The 16,547-nt window shown below is 44.2% G+C and overlaps 1 protein-coding gene across 3 annotated transcripts in view; it reads left to right on the plus strand.

Annotated features, from left to right (window-relative positions):
* Nucleotides 1-35: 35 nt before the first annotated feature.
* The window catches only part of AP2B1 (adaptor related protein complex 2 subunit beta 1), an 82,004-nt gene continuing 65,492 nt past the window's right edge, over nt 36-16,547 (plus strand). The window contains exons 1-5 of one of the 3 annotated variants that reach the window (XM_052805088.1): nt 36-214; nt 4,435-4,492; nt 6,574-6,679; nt 7,952-8,087; nt 10,428-10,673. In XM_052805088.1, the coding sequence (XP_052661048.1) occupies nt 4,456-4,492; nt 6,574-6,679; nt 7,952-8,087; nt 10,428-10,673 (525 nt within the window). In that variant the 5' untranslated portion in view covers nt 36-214; nt 4,435-4,455. The remainder of the gene's footprint in view (nt 215-4,434; nt 4,493-6,573; nt 6,680-7,951; nt 8,088-10,427; nt 10,674-16,547) is intronic. The other 2 variants (XM_052805091.1, XM_052805089.1) reach the window with 2 other exon arrangements.

Raw genomic sequence — 16,547 nt, forward strand, 5'->3', positions numbered from 1 at the left:
CGCCTAGGCGCAGCGGAGCACCGCCGCCCCCCCCCCTTCCGGAAGCCCGGCGCGGACGACGCTCTGTCTCCTCCCGCTCCCCTCTATGGTGGCAGGGGCGCGGCCGCTCTAGGCGGGGGAGGGTTTATTCTCGCTCCTCGCGAGTCCTCCCGGTTCTTCCGCTCCGCTTCCGGTTCCGCCGCCGCCCCCACAGCGGTGTGTCCGTCCCGCCGCCGTGAGTGGGGCCGGGGGGGGGGATCACTGGGAGAGGGGGATGCGGTATTGGGAGGGGGGACTGGGATAGGGTGGGGAACTGGGAGGGGCTGGGGTAGCACTGGGAGAGGATACTGGGAGGAGGTATGGGGCACTGGTGAGGCCCTGGTGGAGTACTGGGAGGGGGGACTGGAATAGGGTGGGGAGGGTCGCTGGTGGGGCACGGGGAGGGGATGAAGAGCACGGGTGGGATACTGGGATAGGATGGAGAGAGGTACTGGGAGGGGCTGGAGAGTCATTGGGAGGACTGGGCAGGTGGGTGCAGAGGTACTGGGAGGGGCAGTGGAAGGGCGACGGTGAGGGGTGGGTGCTGGGAGTGGGGACTGGGCCGTGGGGGCACTGGGCAGGGGCGGGCGTGAACGCTGGGCATTGGGAGGAGGCACTGGTCGGGGGTGGGGTGGGAGGTGGGTGGGCTGGGGCTTGGTGGGACTGGGGAAGGGAGCTGGGATGGGAATGTGCAGAGCAAGCTACTGGGATACTGGCGGGACTGGGCAGGATTGAGGGCTGGGGCGCTGAGGGGGACTGGGCAGGTGCTGGGGGGGGGGGCTGGGGAGGGGAGCTGTGATTGGTGGGGGATGCTCCTGCAACTGGGGGGTACTGGGAGAGGTCTGGGGGATGCTGCTGCAGGGGGAAGGTGGGTGGGCAGGTGTTTTGAGGGGGCTGGGGATGCCTTAGAGGAGGGTGGGTGGGTGCTGTGGGTGGTGGAGGGGCTGCGAGTCCTGCTGGGGGCTGAGGCTGGAGGCATGGGGGGGGGGCTGGTGGTAAAGTTGGGATGGGGGATCTGAGGAGTGAGGAGGTGGTAGGAACCACAGGGCATTTGAGAGTGGGGTGGGGAGCACCAAAGGGGTGTTTGCTCCCCAAGATGGAAACAAATTACCTGCCCCTACCACATGCTGTTAGGGCCGTGGGTTTCTAAAGCTGAGGCGCTGCTTTCCGTTTGCCATCCATGTTTGGCCGCTCTGTTTAGTTTCCTGATGCTCTGGCAGCCGAGCCACTCTTAGTCTATTGTGTGGCTACTTGAGAGGCTTTGCAGGTGAAATGGGAGCAAATAAGAGGTGGTGGCACCAGCTGGACTGTAAGCCAGGTTAAACCAGGGATCACTTTAGAGATTTAGGGGTTCAACACTGGATTTTTTCAATGTTAGGGAGCGTGGATCAATACTGAGGCCTTAAACCTGCCCCCTTCCTGTTTACACCTATGTGAAATCAGTGGTGGGGAGCTGCTCAGGCTGTTGTTGGAGTCATGCATGGGGCAAAGCAGGTGTCGGTCGGATGCAGGATCCAATTTTCTGTGTGGTTTTGGGCTGAGGAGGCTTATCTTCCTGGTTATGATGATTCCTTAGTCTTTTAATTTAATATATTTTTGGTTCAGTCTACATTTAAATGTCAAGCCAGTGCTTATAGCATTAAACACTGCCAGAGCTTCTGGAGAAACTCCTCTGTTTCATCTCTTCTTGTTTGCTGGGGTTGGAACAGGAGCCTTTTGCTGTCAGCTTGAACACCTCTTACCTGTTTCCACCTTAGCAAGTGCTGGACACAGAACGATAGTAAGGAGGGGGCAATCTGATGTAGATTTTCTCCTACAAATACAAGAATGTTCATGATGTTGTTGTAATTTATCTTGGCTCTCTTCAATTTAGATTTGTGCACAAGAAGCTAACATTTTCTTGAGTTATTTAAAATATTGCTATTTGTATATCTGGGCTATTTTGGTTTTGGCCTTCATTTGGGACTTGCTGTAAACCACGCTGAGTTTGCTTAGTTGATGAGATAATACTCGGTACTGCTAGCAAGCTCTCTGAACAATGTGCAAAGCAAGCTCTGACATACACGAAGCAAAAATCTGTGTGCTCATGAGAAAAAGAGCTTTCTCCTGTGTTGCACTTGGAATATGGTAGTTTGCTTATTGACCTGTCAGATCTCATTTACATCTATCAAAATGGGTTGTAAAGACATGTGCTGTGCTTAGCCTTATCTGAGTCTGAGTGTTTCTAGGATTCTTCATATTTCCAAGTATGTGATCTGAAGTTAAAAAAACAGTGAAATGTCCTGCTTTTGGGTTTAAAGATCATCTCTGAAATTCAGCAAGGTTTCTTCCTCTGTCTAGCTTTATGCAACTGGGATGATGTGTATGGTGGTGTTTTTTTCACCTTGATTTTTCTCTTTAATCTGCTGCTCTGGCCACTGTTAAAAGAGTATCGGAGTAGCTCAGCTGGGGAGGTACGACCCAGGTTGATAAATTCACATGTAATGCAAACAAAGAATGGCAAGGCTATCTTCAACGCTTTTTGCATGGCACCATGCCAAATATTCTCATAGAGGAAAACATTTAAGTCATCTTCTAAGCTGGGCTCAAATCCGAAGGACTGTGTCAGCAATAACATTGCAGCTGAACACAGGCTCTGTTTTTAATTATAAAACAAGACGCACTACAGATTCTTCTTTCAGGATGCTGTGATTTTTTTGCTGGAAAGGTTGCAGTGTTGTGGCTCATGCAGCTTTCCCAGCCCAGCCTCTGTTTTGGAAGGAGGGCAAACCTCTCCTGCAGGAGGAACGCGCTTCCAGAGCTGTCCCCAGGCATAGTTTGCTCTCCAGCTTGGCAGGAGCAGAAAGTGAGAGAAATCAAACCAAACCCAGTAATACTGCTTAATTGGGATGAGACAGTTACCATGCAGGCACAGGGCAGGCAGGAGCTCCAGGGAACTGGGCTAAGCAACAGGTTGTTTCTCATCTGGTTGCTTGGCAGTTGGACAAGATTACAACTGCTCTCCATTGCCGTGCTGTAAAGTACGTTGAAGGTGGTAGAAATTGTGGCATTACCCCTCGGCTGCTGCTGATGGGAATTTAACTGCTGAGGTATTAAGTTGTTCAAGGTGGATAGGGGAAAAAAGCATGGTAGTGGTGTTGGCGTTGGTTAAGGGATGAGGAAGGAACGCATTAAGAAACAGCAAGCTGGTTGCACTGCTGGGCAGTGTCTTGGAGTTCAAAGCTATGCTTGTCCTTTTGTTGCTGAGCCAGCAAGACCTACGAGGTTTAGAGGCAAGACAGGCAGCGTTTAGGGAACAGATGACTTGCTGCTTTGCTGGTAGCACTTAAGGTCATGGAAGTACGTACAAGAGAAGGGGAATTGGTCAAAAAATAGAAAAAGGAGGAAAGAGGTAGGAAAACCCTTTTTTGGGATGGTTTTAGGGTCATAGGTTCTTAGCACTGATGCAGACTGTTTCCTCAAAAACAGTAAAACTGCCCACTCCTATGCTTGTTTTTTCAGGCAGTACTTGAAAATTGTTTGAGTCATGTTTGTCACAGAGCTGGCAATTGTAAGAATAAAACGATGGATATCCACGTATGTTTGGGCAATCCCTGTATTCTAAGTTATTAATAATTTGGTTCAGTGGAGCAAGAAAAATGCTGGTGAGGCCATTCTTGTAGCTCTGTGAAGTGATTGCTGGCCCAGCAGCATTTTTCAGTCCTGTCCACAAAAATGCAGTGCAGCACTGAAATAATAAGCTTTTGTGTGTGTCAGAGGTGGGATGTCAGATCTTGGCAGAGAAAGATTACAATTTCAAGCTTGAGAGAACTTTCTTTCCAAAAAACTGCTTTGCATCTCCCGGGAACAAAAGAAGGGAAAGAAATGAAAGGGCCTCGGGGTGGGTATTGCAAGTAGGATTAATTGTTCCTTCCATCAAGATGCAACACAGGAAAGTATCGTTAGGGGGAGTTGACAGTTTCCTTTGTCTGAAACATGGACTTCTTGCTTCCAATCGAGATATTAAATGTGCAGTGCTTTTTTTGGAAAACGAAATTGTGTACCCAAGGGGAAGACAGCTGCAGAACATGTCAAGATGTGCTGATTATAAGGAGTTAAAAACTGCCTTTTTCCTTCTAAGTTTAAAAAGCTGGGCTGAGCACCACTGCTTTCCCAGCCTGTCCGCCTCAGGCTGTTGTGTTTTCACTAACATTGTTCATCTGAGCCCTTTAAATCCCTGGGTTTGGCAAGTAGTATCAGCAGCAGGTGCAGAATGAAGATTGTGAAACTTGTGCCTGTGGATGTAAAGCATTTGCTTCTTGCCTTACGTTACGCACTCACCAACTGTCCTTTCTCTGAGTTCCTGCCTTGCAAACTCAGTGTTGTCAGCTGCAAATGCTGTTTGACTACTTGTTCTTTTTTTATTATTATTCTCAGGTGTTTTAAGGAACTGGAACCATGACGGACTCCAAATACTTCACAACCAATAAAAAAGGTTAGTGTTAAGCTGGTGTAGTGGATTGGAGGTGGTGGGTGGCTATTTTTACACAGCTTTTTAAACTGTGTGCAGAAGAACTTGTGCTTTTCTGTTAGCTCTGTCCCTGTTTTTTGTCTTAATCATCCAGGGAGAAACTTCGAAAGTAGGTCACATGGTGACAAAAGACAAAACTGATGTCTTATATGGTTTTGTGATGCACAAAATGACCCAAATTGCTGCTTTTTCAAGGATCAGAGAACAAAACATTGGGATTTGAGTGCAGATCTGGTCAGAGACAGAGTTTTAGTTATGGGCTAACAAGTTCAAGACTGAGGATGGTTGTTCTGTTGGGCATCACAGGACTAAATTGATTGAGAGACATTTAATATTTAAGGTATAAGTGTATATCTCTACATCAAGCTGTTGCAAAGATAATGGGATTTTCTATTGCTGTTTCCTCCAAAGCTGCAGTTCTCCGTTTGACTTTCCCTTGGCTTTACTGTAGGTGTAGTGGTCACCTCACCTGAGGACAAACTGCTGCCCTTAAAAATGGGGAAGACTGGAAAGGATCTTTGGGGACATTTTAGCCATTCACCTGTTTCAGAGCAGGGCTTGTTCTGCTGAAACTGTCCCAGGCAGTTTTTATTTTCTAACCTGTTCTGAAACAAAACACTGTTGCTGACTGCAATTTAAGCCTGATTTTGCTCATCCTTCTCCAGTAGATGTGGAAAATAGTTTGCATTAACCTCTCCTTTTCAGAATGGCTGAATGTTTCTGATGAATGCTTGCCAGTGAAAAAAATACAGTGTTGATCTACTTGTTTCATTAAGCTTCAGAATGAGCTCATAAATTAAGCAATTGCAGTTCACATCTTTCTAAGGAACGACTCTATCTGTAAGTTCAGTCCTAAAGGCAGGTTTTTCTGGGAGGGCTGCAAGACACTAGCGGGCATTGTCTGAGCCCTAGTGAGCGTGCTGCTGCTTGCTCAGCTCTGCACCAGGGCACGATCTCAGTGTGAGTAACACGAGCATCTCTTTCTCAGGCAGGAGGTATGATGAGCGGTCGCTGCACTGTGTTCTTCAGAACAGTAACTTTTCTTTTTTGAAGTATCTGTCAGTCTTTTCGTGTCAGGCTCTTCAGTAATTAGTGCTGCTGGTCTGACAAAGTGGCATTGGTGCATAGGAATTGAAGGTTAGGGACTAGAATGTATTTTGTCAGAGATATTTTGATATTTGTAATGTGTCCTCAGCCTGTGGCTTCCAGTGGGAACACTGCTCACTCTCCTTCCTGGGGAAAGCTGTCTTGTCAGTCGGGAGTGTTATCCTGCTCACACTACTTGCTCTGTCTGGAGCAGGCCTGATAAGCAGTCTTTTGCAGGTGTTGCTTTATTTTGCAAACTTGCTTTGTCACTTTTGTGATCCAGCCTGAACTGACTTTCCATGCAGTAATATCTGGAAGAATTAGTGTTGTGGAAAAGGCTACTTTGGCAACCCCGGAATCCAGGCAAGCCATGTTATATGTTGCTTTTGTTAGTAGTAGCTCTGTCTTTCTAGCTTGGAAGGAATTTGTTCCAGTGGACTAAATTTGTGCTTTCCTGTTTCTGCTGCTGTGTATCACGGCATTTGGGCTACACTACAGTCTGCTGTTTTCTCATTGCATTCGCAGGAAGCAGGCGATGATGAGCAAAAGTTTAAAAAGTCTGGGCAAAATTCCTAGCTTAGTTAGTTCTTTTTCTTGCAGGCATGAATCTGGTGTCTCCAAATATCTTTTCATCCTAGTTATATAATAGTTGCCTCTGAGAAACAGACGCTACAGTGATGTGATTTAATGTTCTAGAAGTGGGAGAGCTGCAACATGCAGCGTGGTTCTTGTTAACTGCTTTTTTGTTAGCAAGGTATAGCCCATATCATTCTCTTGAGTGTCGCAGCTTTGCTTCTCACTGAACCATGTTCTCCATAAGGTGTGACAGCTTCCACATGCTGCTGTACCAGTTTTATGGGAACAACAGGCCGGGAAAGTAAGAAGTCACTCTTGAACTATCCCTGAAGCGAGACCCTTTTCTTCTTCCAAGAGGCTCAATCTGTTTTGTCTTCTGCCAGGAGAGATTTTTGAACTGAAGGCTGAACTTAATAATGAAAAGAAAGAGAAGAGGAAAGAAGCTGTAAAGAAGGTTATTGCAGCCATGACCGTGGGGAAGGATGTCAGGTAAAAGCAACTTTTCTTGTAGCTGTAGCAGCTCTGGTTGTCCTGGGACTCAGTCAGGTGTAGTGGGCACACATCTCCATGGAACAGCTCTGAGTTTGTCATCTCAGTGTGGCTGGATAGTGAGGCTGGCTGTGTCCTTGCCTGTGCTGTGCTTGAGTCACAGGTTTCTCAAGCTCCTTCCTGTGACCGAGAGCAAAAGAAACAACTGTTTTCAGCGCTGGTTTAGCTAGATGCCAATAGCTCTCTTTATTTAAAAACGCATCCAGAATTCAATCATTTTGTATGTCGCTTTAGAAGATGTTTTCTCACTGCTTGCTAGCCTTGGTTTTAGGCTTAGAAAGGTAATTCCAAGTGTTTTTCTTAGCCTTACTTGTCATAACATAAATTTAAGCTACATTTTAAAATGAGTGATTTTTAAATTGAATGTTTGCCTCATGGTGACTAAAGGACACAGGCATTTACCTTCTGCAGTGCTGTCCCCAATACTTTTTTCTGTCTTTGAGACAACCAGAAAAACTTGCTTGAGTGAATGCTTTCTCCCTTACAGCTTCTCCTGTTACTGGAGTCTGCCATAAAGTTGCAGTAGTCCTGGATTCATGGCACTGTGGTCTGTTGCTACGGAAATTAATATAAGGTTGCAAATTTAGCATCATGACTTCATCATAGAATGAAGGAACAGACAAACTGGAAGGAAGAAAAAATAATCTTTTTGGCCAGCAGCACTTGCCTTTCACCTTTACATCTCTACAGCATACCCGAGAGCTGCAGAAATCCTTGTGTAACGTGCTGTGTTCTTCTGCAGTGCTGTTTAAAGATTGCTGCTTGATATTTGAATGAAATTCAGCTTGTCAGCGTTTAAGCTCCTAATCACTCTGGAGCTTACTAGTCTGAAATTTGGCAGGTTCTTTGTGAGTGTCCTGCATTACCAAAACATTTTTAAGCCACTTTTTTTTCTTGTGGGTTCATGTCCAGGCCTGGCATGGTAGAATTTTGTTGTTTGGTGCACTCCCCAATTAAAACACCTTTAGGAAATTGCATTAGTTTTCACCTGTTACAGAACCAACCTATGTTAAAGCCCTAGAAGAGATTAAATTATTATTATAAAAGCCATTGCAAACTGTTTTGGGAGGGAAGTTGACCTCTCATTAGACAGCAGGGTTCCTAATGTGGAACTCCAGTTTTCCTGGCTTCCTTGATATTGTTACTGTCCCCTTTTCATACCATGCGATCTCACTACTTTTTCTCTATTCTTGCTTACTGTTGTCAATCCAGCTCACTCTTTCCTGATGTTGTGAACTGCATGCAGACCGACAACCTGGAGTTGAAGAAGCTGGTCTACCTGTACCTGATGAACTACGCCAAAAGTCAGCCAGATATGGCCATCATGGCTGTTAACAGCTTTGTGAAGGTAACTTACTCACACGGCTCATCAGCAAATGGTCCAGCGCAGTGGCTGTCGCCATGGCTCCTTTGTCCGTTAGCCTTTGTGAGCTGTTGTTTATCTCTGCTTTTGTACTTGAGTCTCTGGGCTGGGGGTGCTTGTAGAGGAGCATGCTGAATCCAGTAGGTCTGGGTCCTCCCTCTCACTTGCTGCAGCTAGTTATTGCAGAGGAGATTACTTAAGAGCCCCTGTAAGTGGTTATGAGAGAGCCTGCTCCAGGGAAAGCTGCTTCTATTGTTTTAATAATCGTCATTAAAGACCAACTTCTGGTATTGGATAACAGATTTCTTATTGTTCATCTTCCAGCCTTTGTAGTATCTCTGATTGTCCTGGTTTAACCGCAGCCAGCAACTAAGCACCATGCAGCCTCTCACTCACCCCCCCCCCCAAGTGGGATGGGGGAGAGAATTGGAAAAAAAAAAAAAGTAAAACTTGTGGGTTGAGATAAGAACAGTTTAATAGAACAGAAAGGAAGAAAATAATAATGATGATAATAATTACAATAATAAAATGACAATAATAATAATAATAATAAAAGGATTGCAATATACAAGTGATGCACAATGCAATTGCTCACCGCTTGCTGACTGATGCCCAGTTAGTTCCCGAGTGGCTATTCCTCCCAGCCCCACTCCCCCCAGTTTATATACTGGGCATGATGTCACATGGTATGGAATACCCCTTTTGCCAGTTCGGGTCAGCTGCCCTGGCTGTGTCCCCTCCCAACTTCTTGTGCCCCTCCAGCCTTCTTGCTGGCTGGGCATGAGAAGCTGAAAAATCCTTGACTTAGTACAAATGCTACTTAGCAACAACTGAAAACAGCAGTGTGATATCAACATTCTTCTCATACTGAACCCAAAACATAACACTGTACCAGCTACTAGGAAGACAATTAACTCTATCCCAGCTGAAACCAGGACACTGATATATGGATATCTACTTCTTGTTTGAATGTTTCAACTGTGCTCTGTGTCGAAAACCTTTATCTCTGGTGAAACTGAAAGACAATTCACTGGAAAAATAACAGCCTGATTGCTGTATTGCCTTTAATTCTGTTGTCAAGTTGCCTCTCCTTATCTAGGAAGTGTTATTTCAGTCCCACGTTATGTAAGTTAAAACCTGGTGCTTAGAAAAAGTTTGAGACTCCTCCTAGAGTATTATAAAATCTGAGACACTGGGGAATCTCATCATGTTTTAAGTTTCTGTTGGGGTGCCTGAGGCTGAAAGAGGTGAGAAGACCTACCTAGGCTAAGAGCAGGTCTGCTCTTCTGGCCAAAGAAGATGTCCTATCTTGCTCTCTGGAAAGAATATCGTTGTCTGTCATATCTTCAAAGTGTAATTCTGTTAGAATGGACTAACAAACAAAAATGATGTTTTCCAGCTTCATGCTTTTCCGTGCAAGGGAATGTCTGATGTCCCTTTTGGCAAGTTGAGGGACAACTGTTAGTAGAGAAAGTGTTGACGCTACTCTGCATTAGCTCAGCACTTCACACGCAGTTCACAGTTCAAGGTGTTGAATACGCTGGTAAGACATGTCACTTCTCTTGTATGATTTAGAAGTGATGCATTCAGGTGTTTTTTCAGCTGTAGGAAATTTAAACAGTGAAAGGTAAATGTACCATAGACTTTTGTAGGTCATTCTGCAGCCATCTTTTTATAGGCTGATTTTGGAGGAGCATTGCTCAGAGGTGCAGATGGATTGGGTGTATGGAAAATTATGTAGTCTTGTATGAAGTGTTATATTCCCTTCTGCTTTTTCCTCATCAAAAAAGCACCTCTAGACTAGCCTTTGCTTAGTGCTTCATATGTTGCAAACTTAAGGGATGCTTGTGTCTAGAGCTGATGGCCTGTGAGAAATAGGCCTAGATGACTGTTGCATTGTGTTTCGTTGTTGACTTTTCCCATTATATTTTCTTGCTCCTTCAAACCAGTAAGGCTGGAAACCAGTATATTACTTTGTCTGAAAGTTGCCTGTCGCTAGCTTTTGGGTGGTGAGAGCTGCCTTTCTAGCTTAGCTGTAGCTGCTAGATCATGTTGAAGAATCTTTGCCTGGGAGGACCAAAGGGACACTCAGATCACAATTTTACAAGCTATCATAGCCTGAAAACATCTTGAGATAGTGTAGAATGTTTTTGTGAATGAGTAAGTTCCACCTTTTATCCCTGATCTGAAATAATTGCCTCTTTTTAGCATGTAAGCAGAGAGAATCTTTTTGTTTTAAATAAGAGCAGCCTGATTCTGGCTGCAGGGAAGGTATCAGTGGCTAGTGGTGCAGATCTGTTTACTGCATATTCTGTCCCACTGCAGGACTGTGAAGACCCAAACCCTCTCATCCGTGCTCTGGCTGTCCGTACAATGGGATGCATCAGGGTGGACAAGATCACTGAGTATTTGTGTGAGCCCCTTCGCAAGTGTCTGAAGGATGAAGACCCTTATGTACGAAAGACTGCAGCTGTCTGTGTGGCAAAGCTGCATGACATCAATGCCCAGATGGTGGAGGACCAAGGATTTCTGGATTCTCTGCGCGACCTGATTGCAGACTCCAATCCCATGGTAATGTATATGTCCTTCCAGCGCATTGCTTGAGTTTGTAATGGGCAGATAATCAGAAACGCAAAGGCTTTTTAATTGCAACTGGTGCACTGTGATGAATGCATTGCTTAGAGAACACTTGTTGCCTCAGAAAACAGGAAATACTTTCTATTCTTAGATCTGTTTTGGCTTTTGCCTGTTTTGCCTGTCTTGAGTGCTGCAGCAAAAGTTTAACTTCCTGGTCAGATGAATCAGAAGAGCAAGAAATACTTGATGCTGCTACCTTCATCACAGCTTGTAGCTATTGTTTTCCTGCAGGCTTTGGCTTTTCTTGGAGTAAGAGGTTGGATTAATTAATTCACTAATGCAGGTAAATCCACTGGCCTCTAATGAGTGGAGAAAAATCAATGCTTATGTTTTTAATAAAGTTAAATGAGTCATCAGAGCAGAGGTGGAGATCAAGGCCAAGAATTTCACAGGAGTACATTACCTACTAAATCAGTATTTCATCACGGTTGATGAAGGGTCCATTTCCACACCAGGCATCTTCCACTATTACTTTGTAACTAAAAGATTGTGGCTGATGGATTGAAGTGCCCCACTGCATAATCCTTTCATTCAATATTTTTTCCTGTGATCTACTAGAATCCAGTGAGCATACTGATATTGTCGTAACTCTTAGCGGGGAAGAAAACTTCTGCAGTTCAGTTTAACTCAGAGTTTAAGGATCTGACTGCTACTTTTTTAGCTCTTTTAGAGCACAGATCTGATTTGACTCCACTTAAAGACATAATTTCACATTAGTGCAGGTCTAACAGCTCTTTCTATGGTGCATGAATCAAACCACATAAAGCAAATTGCTGTCCTGTTCTAGCTGTCTTTGGGCAGGTTTGGATAAACAAGGTGCAGGTGGTAAGGCACCATCCCCTTTAGTAGGAGGGTGAAGGCTGCTGATTGTTTTTCTTATGGCTTTCTAGAGACAGTAAAACTAAGTGTCTGACTTTCACAAGCACAAGTCTGAGCGGTGGTGCCTATCAGAAGATAGAGGTGCCTATTGATTCTGATATCTGGCTCTTACAAGCTGTTCTTTTTGTATGCCTCCCTGATTTTTTTTTTTTTATGCCAGGTTTCTGCATGAGTATTGATGACCACTTGAAGATGCTCTGTCTGTCTAGGCAATTTTGAGACATATAGGGGAACACCTGCTTTTTTAATTTAATATTGAGGGTGTGCCTTGCAGACTCTGAAAGTACTTGGTGGGGCTGCTTTAGTTCCACTTAAATGCTGGCCCCTGGCATTCACTAGCTCACAGGCAGCAATGGAGTGCGCTGTGGACAGGGATATAACCTCCTCTTCCAGCCTTGGTTCCAACTCTAATTTTCTTCTGCTGATTACAGCCACATGGATATGAGTTGAGGAGCTCAGGCTGAAAAGATGTGGTACTTCAGGAGAAATTAATAAGGTTTTGCTTGCCCTTTCTGCTTGTTGATCTCTGGAACTAACTGTTTTGGTAAGTGAACCATTGGCTATTATGAAAGCACCAATATCTATTTCAAAAGTACATTAACTTAATACTGACTTAAATGAATGGAGAGAAGAGGATAAATACCAAAGGGCAGTGTATGCTCCATTTGCTAAATAAACCCCCCAAAGTAGCATAGGGATTCCTAATAAAACATCAGTACAACTACTGACCTTCTTGATGGTAATGAGGATGGACTGGGACAGCAAAACCTCTGCAGCTGCTGCAATTGGTTGCAGCTCTACAACTGCTGAAGCTGTGCAGGATTACAGTACCTGCCTCATGTTGTACTCACCTGCTCTTCCCGAAGGTGAGGATTCACAGCAAGAGTATGCAATTTGGAGGAGTGATGGTGATGGAGAGGCCTGTGGTGTGTCTTCAGATCTGCAGACTTTGAGAGGATCATGTGGCTGGTGTTCAGTGTACTGGTTTCCCAGGTTTTACTGTAGACAGGGCATTATATTCTTGCTTTTTAAGGGTGCATGGGGAGAGATTTTATCAGGTTTGTGGCTCTTATAGCTGCTGACTTAATACAATATTTAATCTGGTTACAATTTTTAGCAGATACAGACATTCCTTCTAGTTAAGTTTATCATTTTGGCCCCCTTTGAAATTCATGCCTTTGTGGCACAGTGATTCCCTCAAAAGTACAGGAGCTATCCACCCCTAATTAAGGTTCATCTTCCTAGTCAAACCATCCAGCTCATTGCTGCTTTCTCCATGTGAAACTCCAGTGGGGGTTCCTGATGGCCAGGAGTTGTGTTTGCCAGATAAGTTATATTTGTGTGCAAGTTGATATTTATTAAGGTATTTCTCCATGATCAGGTAGAATGCAGCCCTGCCTGGAAGCTCTTTTTCAGTAAAATGTATGTGTCAGTATTGCCTATCAAAAGAATAGTACAGATGGATCTATCCTTATGGCCTATTCCCCTGTAAATGATGCATCTCAATCATTGCAACCTGTTATCTAAACTCATTCATATTTATATTAGAAATGTTTCTCCTCTTTTGCTGACTTGTGGAAATAGGCAACATTAGACACTTAATGAAGCAGAATTTTGTAGACAGGAAACCCACACTTGTTCTGTCTTCTGAGAAATGAGGATTTTGTGCAGGAGCTAAAAAACTCCTGTTGAAAAATAGTCTTCAAGAAGGGTTTTATTATGGTTTTGTAATTGGCTGCCTCTAGCACATGAGCAAGCACTAAACATTCTAGCTGGGTAGAGTAACAACTCCATCTGTGGCTTGCTAATTGCTTTGTAATTGTGCAGAGATCAGGATGTGTGTTTCTATCAGCTCAAATCACCCTTATCATAACAATGTCTAAGTTGGAGGTGACCTTGTCAAAAACGTTTTGGGTTTGCATTTTTTTTTTTTCTTTCGTATTTTTTGACGAATAATTTTTCATAGAATCGTGCAAACAGATTGGGGATGTTCAGGGAATTGCTTTGAAGTCCTGTTAAGGTGCTGTAGGTGCACAGCCAAGGTGCTTTCCCCCTTTATCTGGGCCTTTTGTTGTCAGGATTTGGCCTTCGTTTGAATACAGTAATACAGTGATCTTTTGAACAGTTGTAGGATTGCACCCTTCCAGATGAGCTGGTTGTAGTTGTGATTAAAGGACTGACACCTGAGTCTGGTAGTTCACTAGCTTTTTCTGAAAAATCTCTGTGGTAGCTTTGCAGTTTATCCTGGATGAATTAATTCAAAATTCTAATTGCATATGTACTCATACGGATATATATGGCAAGTTACCAGATGGGTTGGTGGCTTACTACATTTCAGCTGAATTATCTGAGATGTCTTAGCTTGTGCAGGCAATGGGCCAATAACGCATACAAGGGCATGGTTCAGTTATTGGGTGGTTACACTGCAGAAGTTTGATTGTGGAAAGAGTCTTTAATCTCATTTTACAGATGGGCCTGAAGTGCTTGTGACTGCTCTTCATCACTTGGGATCCTGCCAAAGAGTTTCCCTCCATAGAGGGAACGCTCATTTCTTCCTGGAGCTGTCTTAAGGCAAACCCTTCTCCTTTTTTGCTGTGCATTTCCTTACATGAAGCTCAGCAGAACCAGGTCTGGATGAATATAAAGTTTGGGCCTGGCTGCTTTGGGCTGTCAGTGTGCTGCAGCTGGACTTAAGTCCTCAGGGCCTTTCTTGCTGGTACCTTTGGTATAGTGCAACTCAGAAGGCATGTCCTCTCATAATCCTCATGTTCTAACAAAATACGATTTCAGTATGATGTCCCAGGATTTTGTGTACTCTTGCTTGTACACAGGATGGCAGGTTACTGCAGAATGCCTTTCACACCCAGCAACAGCAGCAGGTAATAGTGGAGTGAGAGAGGTAGGTCTGTTACACACCTACTGATGGCCAGAGGCTTTCTGAAGTCTTGGACAAACTTTTTTTTTTTCTTTTTCCTGATACTGTCTTGTTCTGACGTTTGTGAATCGGACCTAATGACGGCTCATCGTTGGAGCCTTGCCAAGTGCTGAGCCCTGGTGATGAAGAGCAAGACCACGAGATGGCAGCAGTTTAAAGCAGAACCAAAGCTGTTGATCAGTAGACACCTTATTTTGTAACTAGTTCCTTCCTGGTTTTTATCACTGCGCTTGATTTTCTTCAGGAATGTAAATATTAGCAGAAAAACCTAAGAGGAAATCCATCTTAAGTCTTACTGGTCTTTCAATATTTGAATGGAACAACCTTTCTTTCCAAATATTTTCAATCCTTGAGCTTCTAGGGTAACTTTTAAGCCATGGAATAGTTTTCTTGTCAATCTACCTGTTATCCACATGGCTTAAGTTAGGTTCATGTCACCTTCTCCCAGTTCTTTTCTAGGTGGTATTGGGTTTTTAATTCCTTCTTGTAGCATTTCTTCATCTTCGTATTCTGCTTTGTCACTGTGATGTGCTGGATCAAAGCTTTCACAGGTGTGGCTGTTCTGCTCCCGTGGTTTTGTGGGCTGTATAGACATAGCACATGCTGTCCAATAATATGTCATGTTTTACACCATCTACACGTCACATTTTATTGGGAGAAACACTGTTGTGAATCAATACTGAGTAAACTGAGATCACATAAGAAGCTGATTAGTAAATACACCAAGTGTGTGGAATATAATTAAACTCTTTTGTTGTGCCTGAAGGTTTTTTTGCCTTTAGCATTAACCTGCACTAAGAAGGGAATCTATTGAGATCTGACAACTAGAGGTGGTGAGGTCCCTCTTGATCTAATCAGAATTCCTTCTGGCAGTACTGAGTTTCTGTAGTTCACAGACTAGACTAAAAACCTGTTGGTATAAATCACAGTGCTCTCTTGTCTCTCCTGCTGAGACTGCAAGCCATGTAGGTTCCTCCTCTGCCAACCAGAACTTCAGAGTGTATGTTTGGGCTTCCTGGATGGCCTTATGGAGGAAGAAGATCCTCCTTTTGTTCTTTTTCCTACTAGCTGGCAAGCAGTATGTCTTTCTGAGATTGTGTCCTGAGGAACAAGCTTGTTTAGAAACAGAAGCAGCTTTTGCCTCCTGGGCTGTTCTCCGCTGCGTACTTTGCAGGAATTTTATCCCTCTCTGTATAATAAAGCTGAGAAATGAACCCCTTGCTGAGAAACTGTTGGTGGTCCTCTGAGTCCCAAAAGTACTTTGTGGGAGGCAGTCTGGGACATGGCACTTCCCTTATACAACAGGGAGTGGAAAACCACCTTCTTCATGGGCACAGGAAAGCACTTGTTCCTCATGGGGAAACTTGTACTTCTCACAGCTGTGTGTTTTCTCCTCTGCAGCTGATGTTTTATCTAGTGCAAGGAGGGAACAGCCACTGCTGGATGAGTTAATGATTCCTGCTCATGAAGGTTGTAAGGACTTGAAAATTCACATCCTAGTATGGAGCTGAATATTACTAGGAGCTGTGAGTTGTGCCTCTGCAGCATGTTGTCAGCCTGGAGCTGCCTCTAAGGTACCCTGGCTGCCCCACTGGCCAAAAAATGTCCCTCTTCTTTTCAACCTAGGTGTTGCAGAATGAAGGCTGTATCTTGAAGTCCCCCAACCATGTCTGTGTTGGTTCTGAGTGTGGTTTGTGTTTTTTTTTTTTAATCTGTTTGTGCTGCAGGTGGAGATAATTTTTCCTTCTGGTAGACACTTGATGGCATTTGTAGGCATCAGTAGGTGGAATTTGTTTACCCATTGTTGGATATGTTACAGTGAATAGGACCATTGCTTAGGGGCTGATGAAGAGTGGTGGCTTCACTTTGGGGCTCTTTAATGGATGTTCCTGCTGTTTACATGAGGCTGCCCGGGAGGGAAAGGAACACTTTTTGCAAAGCAAGTAGACAGCTAGCAGTAGCAAGCTGGAAATGAAATAGGTAGAGGTTGCGGA

The sequence above is a fragment of the Harpia harpyja genome, chromosome 12, assembly GCF_026419915.1.
Source record: "Harpia harpyja isolate bHarHar1 chromosome 12, bHarHar1 primary haplotype, whole genome shotgun sequence".
Taxonomy (NCBI): domain Eukaryota; kingdom Metazoa; phylum Chordata; class Aves; order Accipitriformes; family Accipitridae; genus Harpia; species Harpia harpyja.